Source organism: Olea europaea, unplaced genomic scaffold (genome assembly GCF_002742605.1).
Source record: "Olea europaea var. sylvestris unplaced genomic scaffold, O_europaea_v1 scaffold2772, whole genome shotgun sequence".
In the NCBI taxonomy this organism is placed as follows: Eukaryota; Viridiplantae; Streptophyta; class Magnoliopsida; order Lamiales; family Oleaceae; genus Olea; species Olea europaea.
In genome coordinates, this window is record NW_019246179.1 from 45,652 (window position 1) to 63,495 (window position 17,844).

General features: G+C 32.6%; 1 protein-coding gene across 2 annotated transcripts; it reads left to right on the forward strand.

The window, feature by feature from the left end:
- Positions 1 to 1,566: 1,566 nt before the first annotated feature.
- LOC111383836 (protein DETOXIFICATION 35-like) lies at positions 1,567 to 15,972 on the forward strand. 2 transcript variants are annotated; one of them, XM_023008001.1, is made up of 9 exons: positions 1,572 to 2,100; positions 11,079 to 11,704; positions 12,235 to 12,291; positions 13,370 to 13,608; positions 13,720 to 13,838; positions 14,365 to 14,451; positions 14,829 to 14,920; positions 15,320 to 15,405; positions 15,722 to 15,972. In XM_023008001.1, exons 1-8 carry the CDS (start codon positions 1,819 to 1,821, stop codon positions 15,336 to 15,338), a joined length of 1,521 nt encoding a protein of 506 aa, XP_022863769.1. In that variant the 5' UTR covers positions 1,572 to 1,818; the 3' UTR covers positions 15,339 to 15,405; positions 15,722 to 15,972. The 2 variants fall into 2 exon arrangements, with proteins under 2 accessions (XP_022863770.1, XP_022863769.1); XM_023008002.1 differs by lacking the exons at positions 14,365 to 14,451; positions 14,829 to 14,920 and having other exon boundaries at positions 1,567 to 2,100.
- The last annotated feature ends 1,872 nt before the right edge of the window (positions 15,973 to 17,844 follow it).

Sequence of the window (17,844 nt, forward strand, 5' to 3'; positions counted from 1 at the left end):
TTTCAATGAAAGTGATCACAAAATCGATAAATTGGACACGTACAGACGTACTGTCTGAAACTGAATCTGATCCTGTTTCAGCCCTCTTTTATTATGACCTTTTTCACTCCTATAAAAGGACTTACTTTTTTGGTCAAAAAGTTCCTTTGCAAAATCATTTCTTCTAAAATGATTAAAAAAAAAAAAAAAAGTGACTCATAAATGTGAGTGGGGGCTTCTCATAATTTGTCACCACAATAAGTTTTCAGGCAGCCTGGAGCCTGTATAAGTTAGGCCCCGATTGCCTCCATTAAATTTTATTTCATTTTTTTATCATATTTTCAACCACACAATTTTTATAAAATAATATTACACGAAAATTAATTTTTTTTCTTTTTTTTTCAACCACTCATTTTTCAAAAAAATATTATTTTACTCATTTTCATTTCAAAAAAAGGGGGCCAAACAGGGACTAGGTGTACAAATAGTAGAGTTATTATAAATATTTAATTCATTTTTTTTTACATACTTTGAAATTTTCACAAATATTATTCATTTATTTGATTTTTATTTTTACCAATTTGTAATTTAAATCATTTATAAACATTTCCTAAACATAAATTTAGAGTTACGTTTCGATCATGGGTGGAGACATGAATTTTTAGTTAGAAGAGTACAATCAAATTTTGTACAAATACAATATTTTGTTATTGATTTTTAAATGATTTATACTTGATCCTAGAAAATGCAGATTTACGTTTAAAAAATATTTCTTTATTAATATTTTGCTCATAATTTTCATCCATATGACTTCAAACAGTCATTTTATTAATATTTTACTCATCACGAGAAAATTCATATTTACATTTAAAATTTTTATAGTGTATTTAATACAAACAATCAATTCAAGTGATAGATAGAAAAAAATATATAATCAATATTCAATTAAATAAATAGAATTCATTAAATATATTTTAAATTGGATATAATTAGTTCATATACAATTCTATGTACAAAAATATGATAGGATAAAATGCAAATTTAGGTTCTAATTAATTAAAAATTTGATTGAAAAGTGAAAATTGTAGTAGATGTGATCATTTGTCAAAAAATTATAAACAAATTTTAAAAAATTAGAAAGGTTAAGGTTTTTTGTAAAAAGCTTGAGGATGAAGAGAAAAATTGATATCTATTATAATTTTACTCCTATTTGGTGGGGTTAGATTTAGATATTTAGTAAATTTTTATAAAAGTTAAAAGGTCAAGGATTCGATGAAATATATTATTGAAATTAATTATTAACTTTGATTTGAATCAAAATTTATATTTCAATCGATACCAAACGAGATTTATCCAAGGAAAAAACTTCTCAAAAGTTAGGGTTCGCTTGACCTCAAAGACCCCTTGGGTTCGCCCCTGGTTTTGATTGAAACCACAAAAAATAATTGTAAAAATCTCAACTGAAAATAATTTCACTTGCTTCTTATGGATTGCATTGTATTTGATTCAAGTTAATTATTTTTGTTACTTGCATCCTATGGAGCATGGACTAATGTATTTGACTTTTCAAGAAATTTTAAAATAAAAATAACAAGCATGCATTCGTCGATTCCTCAAATGGCATCATCAATTCCTTAACAATTCTGTTGCAGTCCTAAAATTTGAAATACAATCATTTCCAATCCTTTATTCTTTTTAAGACAACTCCAACCAAGTTTATTTTTGCACATTTATGACACTGGACTCAAATTCAGCCACGGTTCACGAGAAGACACGACGCAGGAGCCACATACTTGAATCGTCTCCTCTACATCTCGTCTCCACCTCCCTTCGCTCAAGATGAAGGCGGCACCGCTACTTGATAGGAAGCCCGACGAGTTGCAGCTCATTGGAGACGACGGGGATTACCTCCCAATAAGAGGGCTTAAACCGTGGTGGAGGGTATTCTGCATAGAGTCTGGGAAACTATGGAGAATAGGCGGGCCAATAGCATTTCAAATTGTGTGTCAGTATGGAACTAGCGCTGTAGCCATCATGTTTGTTGGGCATCTCGGAGATATTGAACTATCCGCCTTTTCTATTGCTCTGTCCGTTATCTCCACATTTTCTTTCGGTCTCCTGGTCAGTTCCTCCACTCCCCATACGCAAATAATTATTTATTTATTTATGTGTGTGTGTGTGTGTGTCCTCGACTTGGATTCTTCGATTTGTCTCAATTACGGTCATCGCTGTCGGATATACAACATATTTTGCTCTTACGTGAAAATCGTGGCTCCAATTGGATTATTGAGGGGGAGGTTGGAGGTGAATTAAGATTATGTAGTTGAGTTGGACTTTTGGATAGTAGCTAAATAAACAAAACATAATAATTGACAGTGATATAAAGCAAAGAGAAATGACATGAAAGTGAAATCGGTAGAATTTTGTATATTTTGTGAGAATCAAAGTTCTATGTTTTTTTTTTTGGATGACCATGGGTCTCTCCAGCTTACTTGCACCTCGACTAGTTCCACATGGTTCTGAATTTTACAGTCAGGTACTTATTTCAGTGGCAATGAGGAGATTCGAATTGATGACCATTGGATAGCAAACCCAAGGCCTGACCACTGAGCTATCCAGGGTTTCTATGTTTATAGAAAAAATTAGGGAATACAATAATCATAATAACTATGGCTAAATGGATACAATGATTATTCACTAATCCACCTATAATTTACAATACCCCCTTGAATAACTCATTACATAATAATTGCCTCGATAAAATCTTGTTCTATAAATACCTGGTGGGATAAAAAATCGAAAAAAAAAGAAAAGTAAAAAGAGTATCTTTATTATTGGAGTGTTAAAATAAATGCGGCCTTATTTAAACATTGTTAAAAAAATCCAGTGGAATAAAATTAAGCGAAGGAAATAGAATATAGCGAATTCCCTTGATGTTGATCACCAAATTTTCCGAGCCAACACATTCCTATCTTGTGTACGAATTTCTTAAATATAGACGTCGATAATGTTTTTTTGAATAAGTTAGTTATATCATCACTCGAGCGAATTTTTTTAAACATCAATATCACCAATCTTCTGAAGCTCATGTGTATAAAAGAATTTTAGAGAAATATGGTTTGTGCAATATAAGATTTATTATCTTTATATAATATTGTTGGACTATTTTTTGTTGAAACTAATCCGCATGATACTTGGATATGATGTGTCATTCCCCAACCACATACATTCTCGACTTGCCTCATGTATTGTAATGATTTCAGAATGATTTAAGATATTACGTCAAGGTTTGCTTCATGGATTTACATGATATAGCTGTTCCACTACGTGTAAACACAAATCCCATTTATAATTTAGTTTTATGTGGATCAAAGAGATAACCTGCATATGTATATCTTACTAAAGAAAATTTTAATTTTCTAGGATAATATATTCACTTAACAATAGTACCTCCTAGGTAACAAAAAAGGTGTTAACACCATTTCAATATTTTTGAGTTAATGTAAAGCTATATCTTGCAAGGAAAAAGTTTTATTTGGTCTAGTACAGTTTGTAAGATATGTTAATGCTACAATTAATATGGTACATCAAGACCAAGTACCTTTTCTCCATTTTCAATTGGATGAAATGCCCTTCCTTTTTTTTTTTTCATATCAATTGATCAACAATCATATGTAATGCCAATGGATGTGTTTTATTTATATAAGAATATTTTATGACTTTTCTATATATGAAGATTGATGAATAAATAATTTTTTTGGAAATGTTTGTTAGAATTGGTTAAGTATAAAAATGGAAAAGTGACTTTCGTGTCAACTTTGACCAAGTATTTGGACTTGATTCGAAAGTCAAATTACTAATGTAAACAAACTAACTTGTTTTACTCGTTGAGTAGATCGTCGTGGTATATTTGGAATCTTAAAATCAATTTCGGATGAATGAGAAATTGCAGTCCAAAGTTGGGAAGAAAGAGAGGAAAAATTGCCTAGAATTTAACTAATTCTGCCGCTGGCCTATCGCTCGAGCGGTGAGGCTGTTGCTTGAGCGATAGGCCAGCGACAGGCGAGTGCTGGCCTACCGCTCGAGCGACGGGCTCACTATTTTTGATGCTCGAGCGTGGCAAAAGCGACAAGCGAGCGACGACAAAAGTTGCGACTCTTGGCTAAGGTTGCTGAGTTTGAGCCGTGTCTTTTCACTTGCAACCTTTCCCCCATTATAAATAGGACCTTTGGAATGTCAATTTCTTCATCCCAATGATATGCAATCATAGCATAACATTATTTTCCTCTTTCTCTACCAAAATTCTGCATAAACTTTGCATAAATACTGGTTTTCTTTTGTTCATTTAATAAGGAGTACAAAATTCGGTTTTGGTTCACTGATCTTGTGTTTTGGAGCGCTACTAACACGAGGATAGTCACTGTATCTTAGTTTTTTACTACCATCATCTGTAGGCATCGTTACTCGTCAAAATTAACTTAAGGACAACTCTACCTCGACTCTGCATCCATTTCATTTGGCTTTTTTTTTGTTTCCTCGTCATTATTCTGTAAGGTTGGTATTTTTTTTTTTTTAAAGTCATCACTCTTTTATTTTTCCAACAATCTTAAGTTGATCTTTTGGAGTGGTTACTTTATTCTATTTGATTAAACTGATTTCATTTCGTTTTAACATCTTCTACCCATTCTCGAATTCGATTTGTGGTTTGTCTTTTGTTTTATGTAAATAGAAATGAATACAGTTTTCAATACCGATACCACTTTGGATGATACTTTGAATATGTGAACTTTGGAAGGAATTGTTCCTACTGGTGCGTTCTCTTCGGTTGCGGAAATTGAAGAAATTTATTGGGGTTGACTTTAAGAGATGGCAACAGAAAATATTGTTCTATTTTACAACCTTAAATTTGGCAAAATTCTTAAATGTAGATGCTCCGCCATGCAAGAACGGAAAAATAACAGAGCATCACTATCAGCATGGATGTTTAGAAACATTCAGATTTCTTATATAAGAACTACATCCTGAGGGTTGGATAATGCGTAATATAACGTATGTAGTTCCAAGGAATCTGACAAAGAACTATGGGAGTCTTTAGAAAAGAAATACAAGACTAAAGATGTTGGAACAAAATAGTTCATCGTGTTTAAATTTTTGGACTACAAAATGGTAGATTCAAAGATAGTAATCAATCAAGTACAAGAATTGCAGATGATTCTCCATGACATCATGCAGAGAACATGTCTTGAAGTGAATCATTTCAAGTGGTTGCAATTATCGAGAAACTTCCACCCCATATGGAAGGACTTCATGAATTATCTAAGCACTTGCACAAGGAGATGAATATTGAAGAATTCGTCGTTTGGTTGAGAACTGAAGAAGATGACAAAAGTTCAAACAAATGTGTTGGGAGTCGCATGCCACAAGCTAAGGCCAATATGGTGGAATCAAATAACAAGAGCAAGAAAAGAAAGTATTCCTTGGAAGCTTCTAAGAAGAATGCAAAGAAATTCAAGGACAATTGCGATAATTGTGGAAAAGTCATACATCGCTCTATTGATTGTCGCAAATCTAAGAAGCGATTCTGATTGTATATCAGATATAAATTTGTCGATCGTTATTTCAGAATGCAACAATGTTGGAAATCTAATGGAGTCGTGGGTAGATACGGGTGCTACCCGTCACATAGGTGTCGATAAAAGAATGTTCTCTTCCTACATACCAACAGAGGGGCGAGAAGCTATTCATGGGAAATTCTTCTAGTACAAAAGTGGAAGGACAAGGGAAAGTAATCTTAAAGATGATATCGAGCAAGAAAACATTGTTCTTCATGTGCCGGATATTTGCAAGAACTTAGTGTCGGGTTCTCTTTTGAGCAAGAATGGCTTCAAACTGGTATTTGTATCTGATAAGTTTATGCTTACAAAGAATAATATGTATGCAGACAAAGGTTATGTAAAAGATAGACTATTCAAGATGAATATTCTTACTATTGTATCCAATAATTCAAGGAATGAAATATCTTCTTTTACTTATATTTTTAAGTCGTCTAATTTATGGCATTATAGATTAGGACATGCAAACTTTAATTCATCTATACACAAGTTAATGAATTTAAATTTATTACCTAGTATGCATTTTAATAATGGGAAATGTGAAATTTGTGTAGAGGCTAAGTTGGCCAAACCGCCATTTCAGTCAGTTGAATGAAGGACAACACGGTTAGAACTTATTCACAACCTATAAACAAGAGGTGGTAAAAAGTATTTCATTACATTCATAGATAATTGTATAAGATAATGCTATATATACTTGTTGAGAAATAATGATGAAGCTGAAGTTGAAAATCAACTTGAAAAACGAATAAAAATGATTTGTAGTGATTGAGGAGGAGAATATGTCGCTCCGTTTGAAGAATTTTGTTTAGAATCTAGAATCATTCATCAAACTACACCACCATATTTACCTCAATCATATGGGGTTGTTGAACACAAAAATCAAACATTTAAGGAAATGATGAATGTAATGTTAATTATTTCAAATTTACCTCAACTTTTAGGGGGAATTAATTCTTTCAGCAAATCATATTCTTAATTAAATACCACACAAAAGTAAGATTGAATCACCTTATGAGTTATGAAAATGTCGGAAACCTTTCTACAAATATCTTAAGAGTGTGGGAGTGTTTAGCAAATAAAAAAATACCTAGACCGACAAGTAAAGATTGGACCCAAGATAATAGATTGTGTCTTTATCGGATATCCAAATAATAGTAATGTATATCGATTTTTGGATCATAAATCGAAAATACTTGATGTACGTGAAGATATGATCATTGAATCAAGTAATGTTGCTTTCTTTAATGATATCTTTTTGTGTAAGGAAAAAGAAATAAGTTCACACAAATGAACTTATGATGCTGTAAATGGAAACCATCTAGAAGGTAATAATAATGAAATTGAATTTGTTAATAATGAAATTGAATCCATCATGAATAGCCATACTCGGGAATTGGTTGAACTTTCTTCGGGACCTAAAGCTTTAGGCTACAAGCCTGCAAGTGGATCTTCAAAAAGAAATTGGAATCGGATGGATCAATAGACAAATATAAGTCTAGATTATTAGTCAAATGGTATAGACAGTAGGATTAGATTTTTCAATATCTATTCATCCGTTACTAGGGTCACTTTTATATGTGTATTGATTGTAATCGCGGCATTGCATAATCTTGAAATACATCATTGGATGTTAAAACTGCATTCTTAAATGGTAATTAAAAGAAGAAATATATATGGAACAATCTGTAGGATTTGTTGCTCCGAGAAATGAGAAGGTGTATAAGCTTGTAAAATCATTATATAGTTTAAAACAAGCATCGAAGTAGTAGCATGAAAAATTTGACAAATCTATGTTGTCAAATGGCTTCAATATCAATGAATGTAACAAGTGTCTACATAAAAAACACACCTAATGAATACTGGTCGTATGTCTATATGTTGATGATATTCTAATCATGAGAAATAACTCGAACACTATTTCCTCAACTAAGACAATGTTGATTTTGACATGAAAGATATGAGAATCGCAAACGTGATATTAGGGATTAAGATCAGTAAGGTGCTTGATGGTTTGTCAGTCTCAATCACACTATATTGAGGCTATACTTTAGAAATTTAAGGCGTATGACGATAAATCGATTAAGATACCAATATATTTAAGTTTATACTTAGCTAAAAACACTGGTGATCCCGTATCTCAATTGGAATATTCACATGTTAGAGGCAGTTTGATATACATTGCCAACTGCACGTCTGGATATAGCATTTGTAGTCAACAAGTTGAGTAGATTTACAAGTAATCTGAGTATTGATCATTGGAAGGAATTGACCCGAGTACTTAAATACTTAACACACATGCTTGGGTATGGATTGCATTACTCAAGATATCTTGCTTGCTAAAAGGATATACCAATTCAAATTGAATATCTGACACAAAGGATTCAAAGTCAACAAGTGGTTATGTATTTACTATTGGAGGCGGAGCTGTGTCCTGGAAATCGTTTAAGCAAACTTGTATAGCTCGATCCCCGATGGAATTTGAGTATATTGCTTTAGATAAAATCGGAGACAAATCGGAATGGCTTCGTAATTTTCTCGAAGATATTCCATGTTGGGAAAAGTTGGTACCAATGATTAATAGCCATTGTGATAATCAATCGACAATTGCAAGGGCACAAAATAATATGTATAATGGTAAATCTCGACATCGGACATAATACCGTTAAACAGTTAAATGATATAATCTCGATTCATTATGTTGGATCAAAAGACAACTTAGTGGATCCCTATTACGCCACATACGGAGATTTTTCCATTGATAGATAAGAGGCCCCCTTTGAACAAACGAAAGGACTTACAAGAGATAAAGTATACCATCTCTCGAGAGGAATGGGCCTAAAGCCTATCAAATGGGGTCACTATAACGGAAACCCAACCTTGTAGAATGGAGATCCCAAGATCTTGGTTCAATGGGACAACCAAGTAATGAAAGATTCAAAGTAAAGCACTTACTCTCACTCCTACAAATTTTAAGTGCTAGAATAAAACAGTGTATAAAGATAAGTGTATACTTTTCATGATATCTACACCCTGGAGCAAAGGTAGGGGATCACCTATATAAGTGTGAAGGGGGGGCGCTTCTACGAGAATTTGAAGTTTAAATATCATAAAGCACTTATGAAACCAAGAGTTGTTCAGGGTTAAAATGAACACAACCATGAGAACCGAACTGGTTTGATAAGTTATGGTGTTGGTATAGTTGTTTTGATTTACACGAACAGCTGAATGATTCAAGACATCAAGTTCACCAATTAGTTTAGTAAATTAGATTGTATTCAACTAAGGAAAGTTCAAAGCCATAAGCCACTTTTGTTGATGCTATAACTTGTCATATGTTTGCTTTCCAATGGTTACCAGTTCGAATACCTTTAGGACCACTGAGGTGAGTATTCGGCTATAAATTTTAGGACCGTGGGATTAGTCGAGGTGCGCGTAAGCAGCTCGGATACTCACGATCATAAAAAAAATGTCATATGTACTCCTTTTGTTAGAGTCTGCATATTATTTGCATTGTGTATTGTATATTGTGAATTTCCATTTATGTAGGTAATTGTTGGAATTGGTTAAGTATAAAAATGGGGAACGTGACTTTCGTATCAATTCCGACCAAACATTTGGACTTGACATGATAGTCAAATTACTAATGTAAACAGATTAACTTGTTCTACTCGTTAAGTTGATTGTCGTGTTATATTTGGAATCCCAAAACCAATTTTGGATAAATGAGAAATTATGGTCCAAAGTTGGGAAGAAAGAGGAAAAACTGGTTGGAATTCAACCAACTCTGTTGCTCGCCTAGGCTAGCTTGGCAATGGCGCTCGAGAGGTGAGGCTCTAGCTCGAGCGACAGGCCAACGAATTTTGATGCTCGAATAAGGCAAAAGCAATAAGTAAGCGACAACAAAAGTTGTGACTCTTGACAAAGGTTGTTGAGTTTGGGTCGTGTCTCTTCACTTATAATCTCCCCCTTTATAAATAGGACTCTTGGGATGTTCATTTTTTAATCCCAATGATATGCAATCATAGCATAACATTACTTTCATCTTTCTCTACCAAAATTCTGCATAAACTTTGCATAAATTTTGGCTTTCTTTTGTTCATTTAAAAAGAAGTACAAAATTTGGGTTTGGTTCGCTGATCTTATATTTTGGAGTGCTCCTAACACAAGAAGATAGTCGTTGTATCTTGAGAGTTGATTGTCATCATTCGAAGGCACCGTTGCGGGGCAAAATCAAGTTATGGATAAAAAGTTCAACTCTTACCTCAACTTTGCATCCATTTCATTTGGCGTCATTTTTCTTGTTTCCTTGCTGTTATTCTGTAAGGTTGGTAATTTTGTTTTTGATTTTTAAAGTCATCACTATATTATTTTTCCAACAATGTTCAATCTGCAACCTAAAATAAAATTTATTTTTTTCCAAATGTTTCATTTCAAATTTATTTTGCAAATAAATTGAATTTTTGTTGAGCTTTTCAGGATTTCCAATTAGATATAAATCATCAACATAAATTGCCATAATTACAAATTCAACATATATTTTCTTTATGAAAACACATGGGCTGACATTATCAATTTTTAACCCTCATTCAGCGAATATTTGCTAAAGCGATTATACTACTTGCATTCAGATTGTTTCAATCTATATAATGATATCTGCAATTTAATTGAAAACATTGTTCTAATGCATGTATGATTTGTTTGTGGCACTTTAAGTACTTCGGATACTTTCATGTCTATGTTATTATCAAGTGAACATTATTTATAGACAATCACTATATCGACAAGGAACATATCGAGCTTATGTAATACAGTTAAAATAATTAAAAATTTAAAAGTGATGGCGCCCATTACAGGAGAATTTGTTTCTTCATAATTCATATAAGGTTTTTGTGAGAAAGCTTGGGCTAAGAGTCGGACTTTGTATCTTGTAATTTTATTGTGTTCAATTGTCTTTCTTACAAAAATGCACTTGTATTCTATAGAGATTACATTTTCAGGGTTTTGAACTATAAGTTTGAACGCTTTTCTTTTCGCCAAGGAATTCAACCACTTGTATGATTTCTTTTCATTTTGGCCAATCATTTCTATGTTGACACACTTTAACATATTGTGATTCACGAAAGCAACTTCTGACCTTATAAACTGGGACAGGAATCCTTGTGGATCGCAACTTCTAAGATAGTAACTTCTTTTGACAAAAATGCTCTGAATCTGAAAAACAAAACAACCAAAAAAAAAAAAAAAAAAAAAAAAAAAAAAAAAAAAAAAAAAATGAAAAAGAAAGAAAAGTGGGGGCGTATGTTTGAAAACTCTAGGAAACATGCTGAAACTTGAGAAAACATTTCAGGTTTTGCTCTTATCATTGTCATCATAGATGATTTTCTTTCATGATTCAGTGATTTATTAACACTGCATTGGCACCCTTTATCTTGAAATTTGAGGCAAAACTAACAAACCCTGATTCTTATTTTGCAATATGTCTAGCTCGGTATGGGGAGTGCCCTTGAGACGCTATGTGGTCAGGCATTCGGCGCTGGTCAAGTTCACATGCTTGGCATTTACATGCAACGCTCAACTATAATCCTATTTGCCACTTGTGTTGTCCTGTTGCCACTCTACGTGTTTGCGACCCCAATCCTGAAGCTCCTTGGACAGGAGGATGACATAGCAAATCCTGCAGGAGTATATACCACTCTGATTCTCCCGCAATTATTTTCCCTTGCTGTCAGTTTTCCGACTCAGAAGTTTCTTCAAGCCCAGAGTAAAGTTGCCGTGCTTGCATGGATCGCGTTTCTTGCATTGGTTTCACAAGTTTTCATGTGTTGGCTTTTCATTTATGTATTTGGCTGGGGAGCATATGGTGCAGCCATAGCATTCGACCTTACGAGTTGGATCACAGCATTTGCACAATTTGCTTATGTGGTTGGTTGGTGCAAGGATGGTTGGAAGGGATTTTCTTGGTCTGCATTTAACGAAATATGGGCCTTTGTGAGGCTCTCCCTTTCATCTGCTGTCATGCTCTGCCTCGAGATTTGGTATATGATGAGCATCATTATCCTTGCTGGAAACCTTGACAATGCTGTGACTACAATTGGTTCCCTTTCTATTTGGTGAGTTCAAAATAAGTCTACTTTTTACACCCTACCATTGAAATGAATTTGGAAATAAGGTATATGGAATTTTACTGGCTCTCTTCAATGAATGATTGATTTTAGTTTAGTCATCACTTAGACGTGTTATTTGTCATCGATAACTCAAGGTCTGTCTGGCTGCAAATGCCGCATTTCCAGTTTATTATGTGCCAAGCTATGAGAATATTATGAATTGTTGATTGGAATCGAAAATAAATCTTTGAGAGTTTTATCATGCTATTAACAAGTCACTGGAATTTATACTACCATTTTAACTTTATGAGAATTGTTATATGGATAAGTCTTGGTGTACATAATTTGGATACATAGGGTGTCCACACCCCTCACATGGGGTGGGACCCGCCGCAAGTGGACACCTCTATGTACCCAAATTATGTACACCATGCACAACCCTTGTTATATTATGTATTAGAAGCCTCAACTCTATATTTTAGTATTCTAATATTTTAATTTAGACACCAATCTTTTCTTTTGATGTAATCTTTCAGCATGGACATTGATGCATGGCAGACCATGTTGTTCATTGGAGTCAACGCTGCTATAAGGTAAGAAACTGAGATGCTTACCAACACTTCTTATTTTGTTCTCAATAAGCTCCATCGTAACTTCAACATGAGGGAAATTTTTTCACGGAAAACAATTTCTCCTAAAAGCATTTGTGGCTTGAAAATGATTGATGTTGAAAACAAATGAACCTTGGAAAAATAGGAATCCATTGTGCTAAATGTTAGTCTATCTATTTTTTTCGCATTCGAAATGATTGAAGAATCTAGACTGATTGGCAAGACATATTTAGTACTATTTTTCCATGACAATGGTTTTTATCACTTTTCAAGATTTACAAAGTTGTTGTAGTGCTAGCTTGAGAACAGATTAGATAGCGCAAACTGCTATTCGTCAATGTTTTAAATCTTGTCTATTATCGCTAATGTTGTGTTGTTCACATGTGAAGTTTGCTTCCAAAATTGATCTTGAAATGCATTTCCAAAATGTGTCTCCTTAGTAGATGTGTATAACCAGATTGTGACTCGTGGATGACTTGTGGCTATTGGACCTGGCTTCTAGACTCTTCTGTGGGTTAAGATGCTTCATCTGGTTTCTTTGTTCGTTCACTTTATTCTTTTGGCTTTGAGATGTTCTAGAGAAATGCTTAGTTTTTCTCTGTTCTTCACCCTTCCTCAAAATCCTCCTTCGAGACTTCAAATCTTCATCTTTTCTGATTTTTGGTTTTGTTACTTGGTGTAATATGTTATACTTTACTTTGTCGATTTCATACAGAGTATATATAATTTGCTAGGTTCTTGGTGAACAGTAACTCGAATGAGTTGTTACATACAAAAAATAAGTCTTCTGAGACTTCTCTTTGTAAATCTGTACATTTTTGCAACCTTGGTGCCATTTAAAGTGTTATAGAGCATTATCTACTTTTTTGGACAATCAAAAGGGCATTAGGTGTTGGAAGTGGTCACCAAACCTCTCCGGCCAAAAAATCCTTGTGTTCATATATTCGATTTTCTGCACTTTTATTTTTTATCATTGAGTTTAGCTTTGATTAGTCTTAATTTCTTTTGTTTCTGGGCATTTCACCTAACCATTTCACTGCCTATTTTTTCTATATTCCAGCGTACGTGTCTCAAATGAGCTTGGCTTTGGACATCCAAGAGTAATCAAATATTCTGTCTATGTCACAGTCTTTCAATCACTGCTGATAGGGATTCTTTGCATGATTATTGTCCTGGCTACAAGAAATTATTTAGGTTTAATTTATACGCATAGCGAAACTATGCTACGTGCAGTATCTCACCTTTCAATCCTTCTTGGAAGTACAATGCTTCTAAATAGTGTCCAACCAGTGATATCAGGTATTGATTTAATTTGATTATATCGTTTACCACATCTAAATGCTGCATCGTATCTCTAGGTATCATGTTACCTTCCTCTCCTGGAGTAATTGTTTCGGAGCCATTTTGCAGGTGTTGCCATTGGAGGTGGGTGGCAAACTCTGGTAGCTTACATCAACTTGGCTTGTTACTACCTTTTTGGTATTCCTCTCGGATATGTTCTTGGCTATGTGGCTAATTTTGGAGTGATGGTAAGTATACTTTTACTTGAACCTATATATTATACGAATATGCGTCCTTAGTTCGATTATGGACATAATTAGAACAAGAATTTTGTGTCCCAATTTTCGAAAGCACAATTCTTTTTTGGAATCCAGCCTGCCATTTATTGTAATCTAATAGCCGGAACTTCCTCTCATCTTAGACCTGATCTCCGAAAGACGAAAAGAAATTTTTTTTACTGGTCTGGATGAAGTTAAATCATTTTGATTTTATAGAAGACAAATTGTTTGGTAATTCCTCATGAGGGAATTAGTTTAGAGAATTTTGATTTAGAGTTATCGAATTTGTTCACCTTTTGCCATAGTAGTATCTCGGGGTTTGTAGCAACAAGTTGGTATGATTTACTAGAGTTGAATTTTGATGTTTCACTTCCCAACAATACCTTTAAAAGAATCTCATCTATTCCCCTACGTCAAAATTGCATTATTTCAACTTTCAACATCATTAATATTCAATTTTCTTTTCAGCGATTCTTATGACTTAGTTTTCTTTTAGGGACTCTGGGGTGGGATGATAGCCGGAACAGCTCTACAGACGTTGCTGCTTTTGCTGGTACTCTACAAAACCAACTGGAACAAGGAGGTTTGTATTAGGGATTCTACTTTGCTGAGAATGTTTTTCATGTTTTATCATAGAACGTTTATGGATTTTAAGAAACATTTTTCAAACATGTTTATGTACTTTTTAAGGAAAGAAAAAGTTACATCGGAAAGAAGAAGTTAAGTTTATAACTTATTTACTTGGAAGTAATCTTTTTAAGCTTAGCGAAAAACATGTGTAAATGTTTTTCTCACTTGTTGACGATGTTTGAATTTCTTTATTTGCATACCAGGGCGTGTTTTTCGACTTTAAGAAGATTTTTTCACTAATTATTTGGCAATTTTTAGTTTCATTTTCATTGAAAAATTATCTTACCAAATATCTTTTTTATAATTGAAGTGAGAAACTACAAATTGCAGGTTGAGCAAACAACGGAGCGCATGCGAAAGTGGGGAGGACAAGACGTAACTGAGAAATCACATAGTGACAAGTTTCCATTAAAAAATGGAAGGTAGGTTTGGTAGAAATTCGATGTGACAATAATACTAACGAAAGAAAAAAGGACTGCAATAACATAATAATTGCCTTGTACTTGTCAAGAAAATTCAATAAAACCAAACTTGAGTGAGAGAATAAAAAAAAAAAAAAAGTTACTCCCCATGATTCAATTATAAAATTATTGTATCAATTCATTCATGTTTTGTGTGCCAATGTCTTTATTATTACAATTATGATGGAATATGTATCATGTTTTGAGTCTGATAAGAATTTTGATGTTTTCTTTTCTTAACAATACCTTTAAAAGAATCTTATCTATTCGCCTATGTCAAAATTGCATCATTTCAAATTTCAATATCGTAAATATTAATTTCCTTTCCAGCAATTCTTATGACTTTAGTGTTTCTTTTAGGGACTCTGGGGTGGCATGATAGCTGGAGTAGCTCTACAGACGTTGCTTCTCTTGCTGGTACTTACAAAACCAACTGGAATAAGGAGGTTCGTGCTAGTGGTTTTTCTATAGCTGAGAATGTTTTTCATATTTAATCGGTGTTTGGAATTTAAGAAACTTTTTTCGAACATGTTTCTTTCCCTTCCTTTTCAAACTTGATTTACTTTTAGGTAATCTTTTTAATCTTAGCAAAGAAGATGTTCGAATTTCTCTGTGTGTAAGAAGGCTTCTTATTTTTTTATTCTTATTTTAAAGAACCTTTTCACTCTTCATTTGGCAATTTTTAGTTTCATTTTGATCGAAAAATTATCATACCAAATATATATGCTTCTTATAATTGTACTAAGAAACTATAATTTGCAGATTGAGCAAACAACAGAGCGCATGAAGAAGTAGGGAGGGCAAGATGTTTTGGATAAAACACATAATGACAAGCTTTCATTGAAAAATGGAGGGTGAGTTTGATATCAATACTAAAAAGGATTGGACGATATATGAATAGAGATTTTAACTAATTTTACCTACAGTATTGCTGTCTAGTCCTATTTAATATTTTTCATATCAAACATACTTGACGTTAATTCTTCAATAAAATGATGCTTGATATTTTGAAATATTATGTTGACTACCATATGAATTCCTCCTCGTTAGTTCAAAAATTTATAATGGTACTTAGAAGTTCAATCAATGTCAGTTTTAAGCTTTAAAATCATAATACATATAATAGCTCTTATTTTGCAATGCTGAAACGATATTAACATTAGTTTACAATCTTCATTATTTTTTTTTAATTTTTATTTTTTTTGTAATTTAAAATTCTTTAACATGATTTTTGATGACATGGATATTTTTGTCATAATTTATAATTCGATAATTGGAGAAACTGACAAAGCTCATGTGTTAACTTCAAATAACATGTATCATTATTTATACGTCTGGTTCATTTGCGGATGCCAAATATAAGTTTTGGAAAAATTAAAAATTAGCAACTCTTCTCTCGTATTTTTGTGGATATTTGCAAGAATTCAAGTACTTTTAAGGATTTATGTGATAATAATTTGAGTAAAATAGCTTCATATATTTGTTTGTGTTATAAATTAGAGAAAGAAAGAAAAAGAAAATGGAGAGATAATATATTTGTGTGTATTTTATCGAGAATCGATATCATATATTTATAGGTTCAGTTAGGGTTGTAGAGGTATAATAATCGTTCATAAAATTATAATTAGTTTTAAAACACTCCATTTTGAATGATTATTTAGACACTAATTGTCTCGTTATAAATCTTGTTTGATAAAAATTCAATGGACAAAAAATATTAAGTAAGAGTAAAAGAGTACGAAAATATAAAAATAATAAAATATTGTCTCACTAAAATATTCTCAAGAAAACTCAATAAGACAAAACTTGAGGGAGGGAAAGAAAAAAGTAAAGCTACTCTCCATGATTTCAATGAATGAAAATTCTATTATCAAGTTATCCATGTCTTTTGTATCTATGTTTTCAATAGCACAATTATGATGATGTATCATGTTGTCTTGTTATAGTCTTCGAATTCATATATTCATCCATTATTGGGTGACTATAGTTAGCATGATTATTCAATGCAATTACATAGAAAAAGATAATGTCGTTACTCTATTCTAAAGTCTTGTATACTATTTGTAACACACCTGAGTAAAACATTTTAAAATTTATGGACATTCATTACACAAAGAAATGAATATTCAAACCTTACGGAGAAAAATCTTGTGGCAAAAATCAAAATGAATTAAAAATAGTACATTATTTTAACACTGCGAAAATTGTCTCATTAAAAATATTGCTAGAAAAATTCAGTATGAGAAAACTTCGATCAATGGAAAAGTGTACTAAGTATATTTACTCCGTTCATGATAATATCAATTGAGATGTGTATATATTATTCATCGTTCTCTCTAGTGTTTCAATAGATATTGTCTTTGTTTACATGTCTTCCACATAAATTGTCATAGTAGTCACTTGTGAATAGATAAATTAATTGATGGCCTTTGTACTGATCAGCATAATCATAATTAACTAGTCCTGCATCATGAACTATGATACTTCACGACTGATAAGTTTTCATTATCACATCGATTATAAAAATGGTCCTTTTTTCACTTCATGTAACAAATAACGATCAAGTTCAAATGGAATATCATTTTTTCTTATGAAATTTTTTTAGGATTTTTTATATAAATTACATGATAAGTGTTCTAAAAATCATAAAGCGTTCCAGGCGTCTAGGTCAAGTTTCAGATTTTAGGAGCCCTAGGCGTAAACAAAGTTACTTATTCTTATTATTTTAAATATTTAATTGTTCTAAAATTATAAAATATCATATTTACTTAACTTTAAATTGGATAAGTCCTAATTAACAGATTTATAGGAATTTATTATGTTAATTCGTTGTGACTTTTTTATAATTTTGAATGTCCGTGATTTCATGCATTTTCAAAATTTTA

What these genes read in the sequence shown, in the direction of transcription:
- LOC111383836 (XM_023008001.1), top strand. Translation starts at nt 1,819, where the DNA reads ATGAAGGCGGCACCGCTACTTGATAGGAAGCCCGACGAGTTGCAGCTC. An exon ending in GGAGTCAACGCTGCTATAAG is followed by an intron (nt 12,292 to 13,369) that starts GTAAGAAACTGA and finishes TCTATATTCCAG; the next exon opens with CGTACGTGTCTCAAATGAGC. An exon ending in TGTCCAACCAGTGATATCAG is followed by an intron (nt 13,609 to 13,719) that starts GTATTGATTTAA and finishes GCCATTTTGCAG; the next exon opens with GTGTTGCCATTGGAGGTGGG.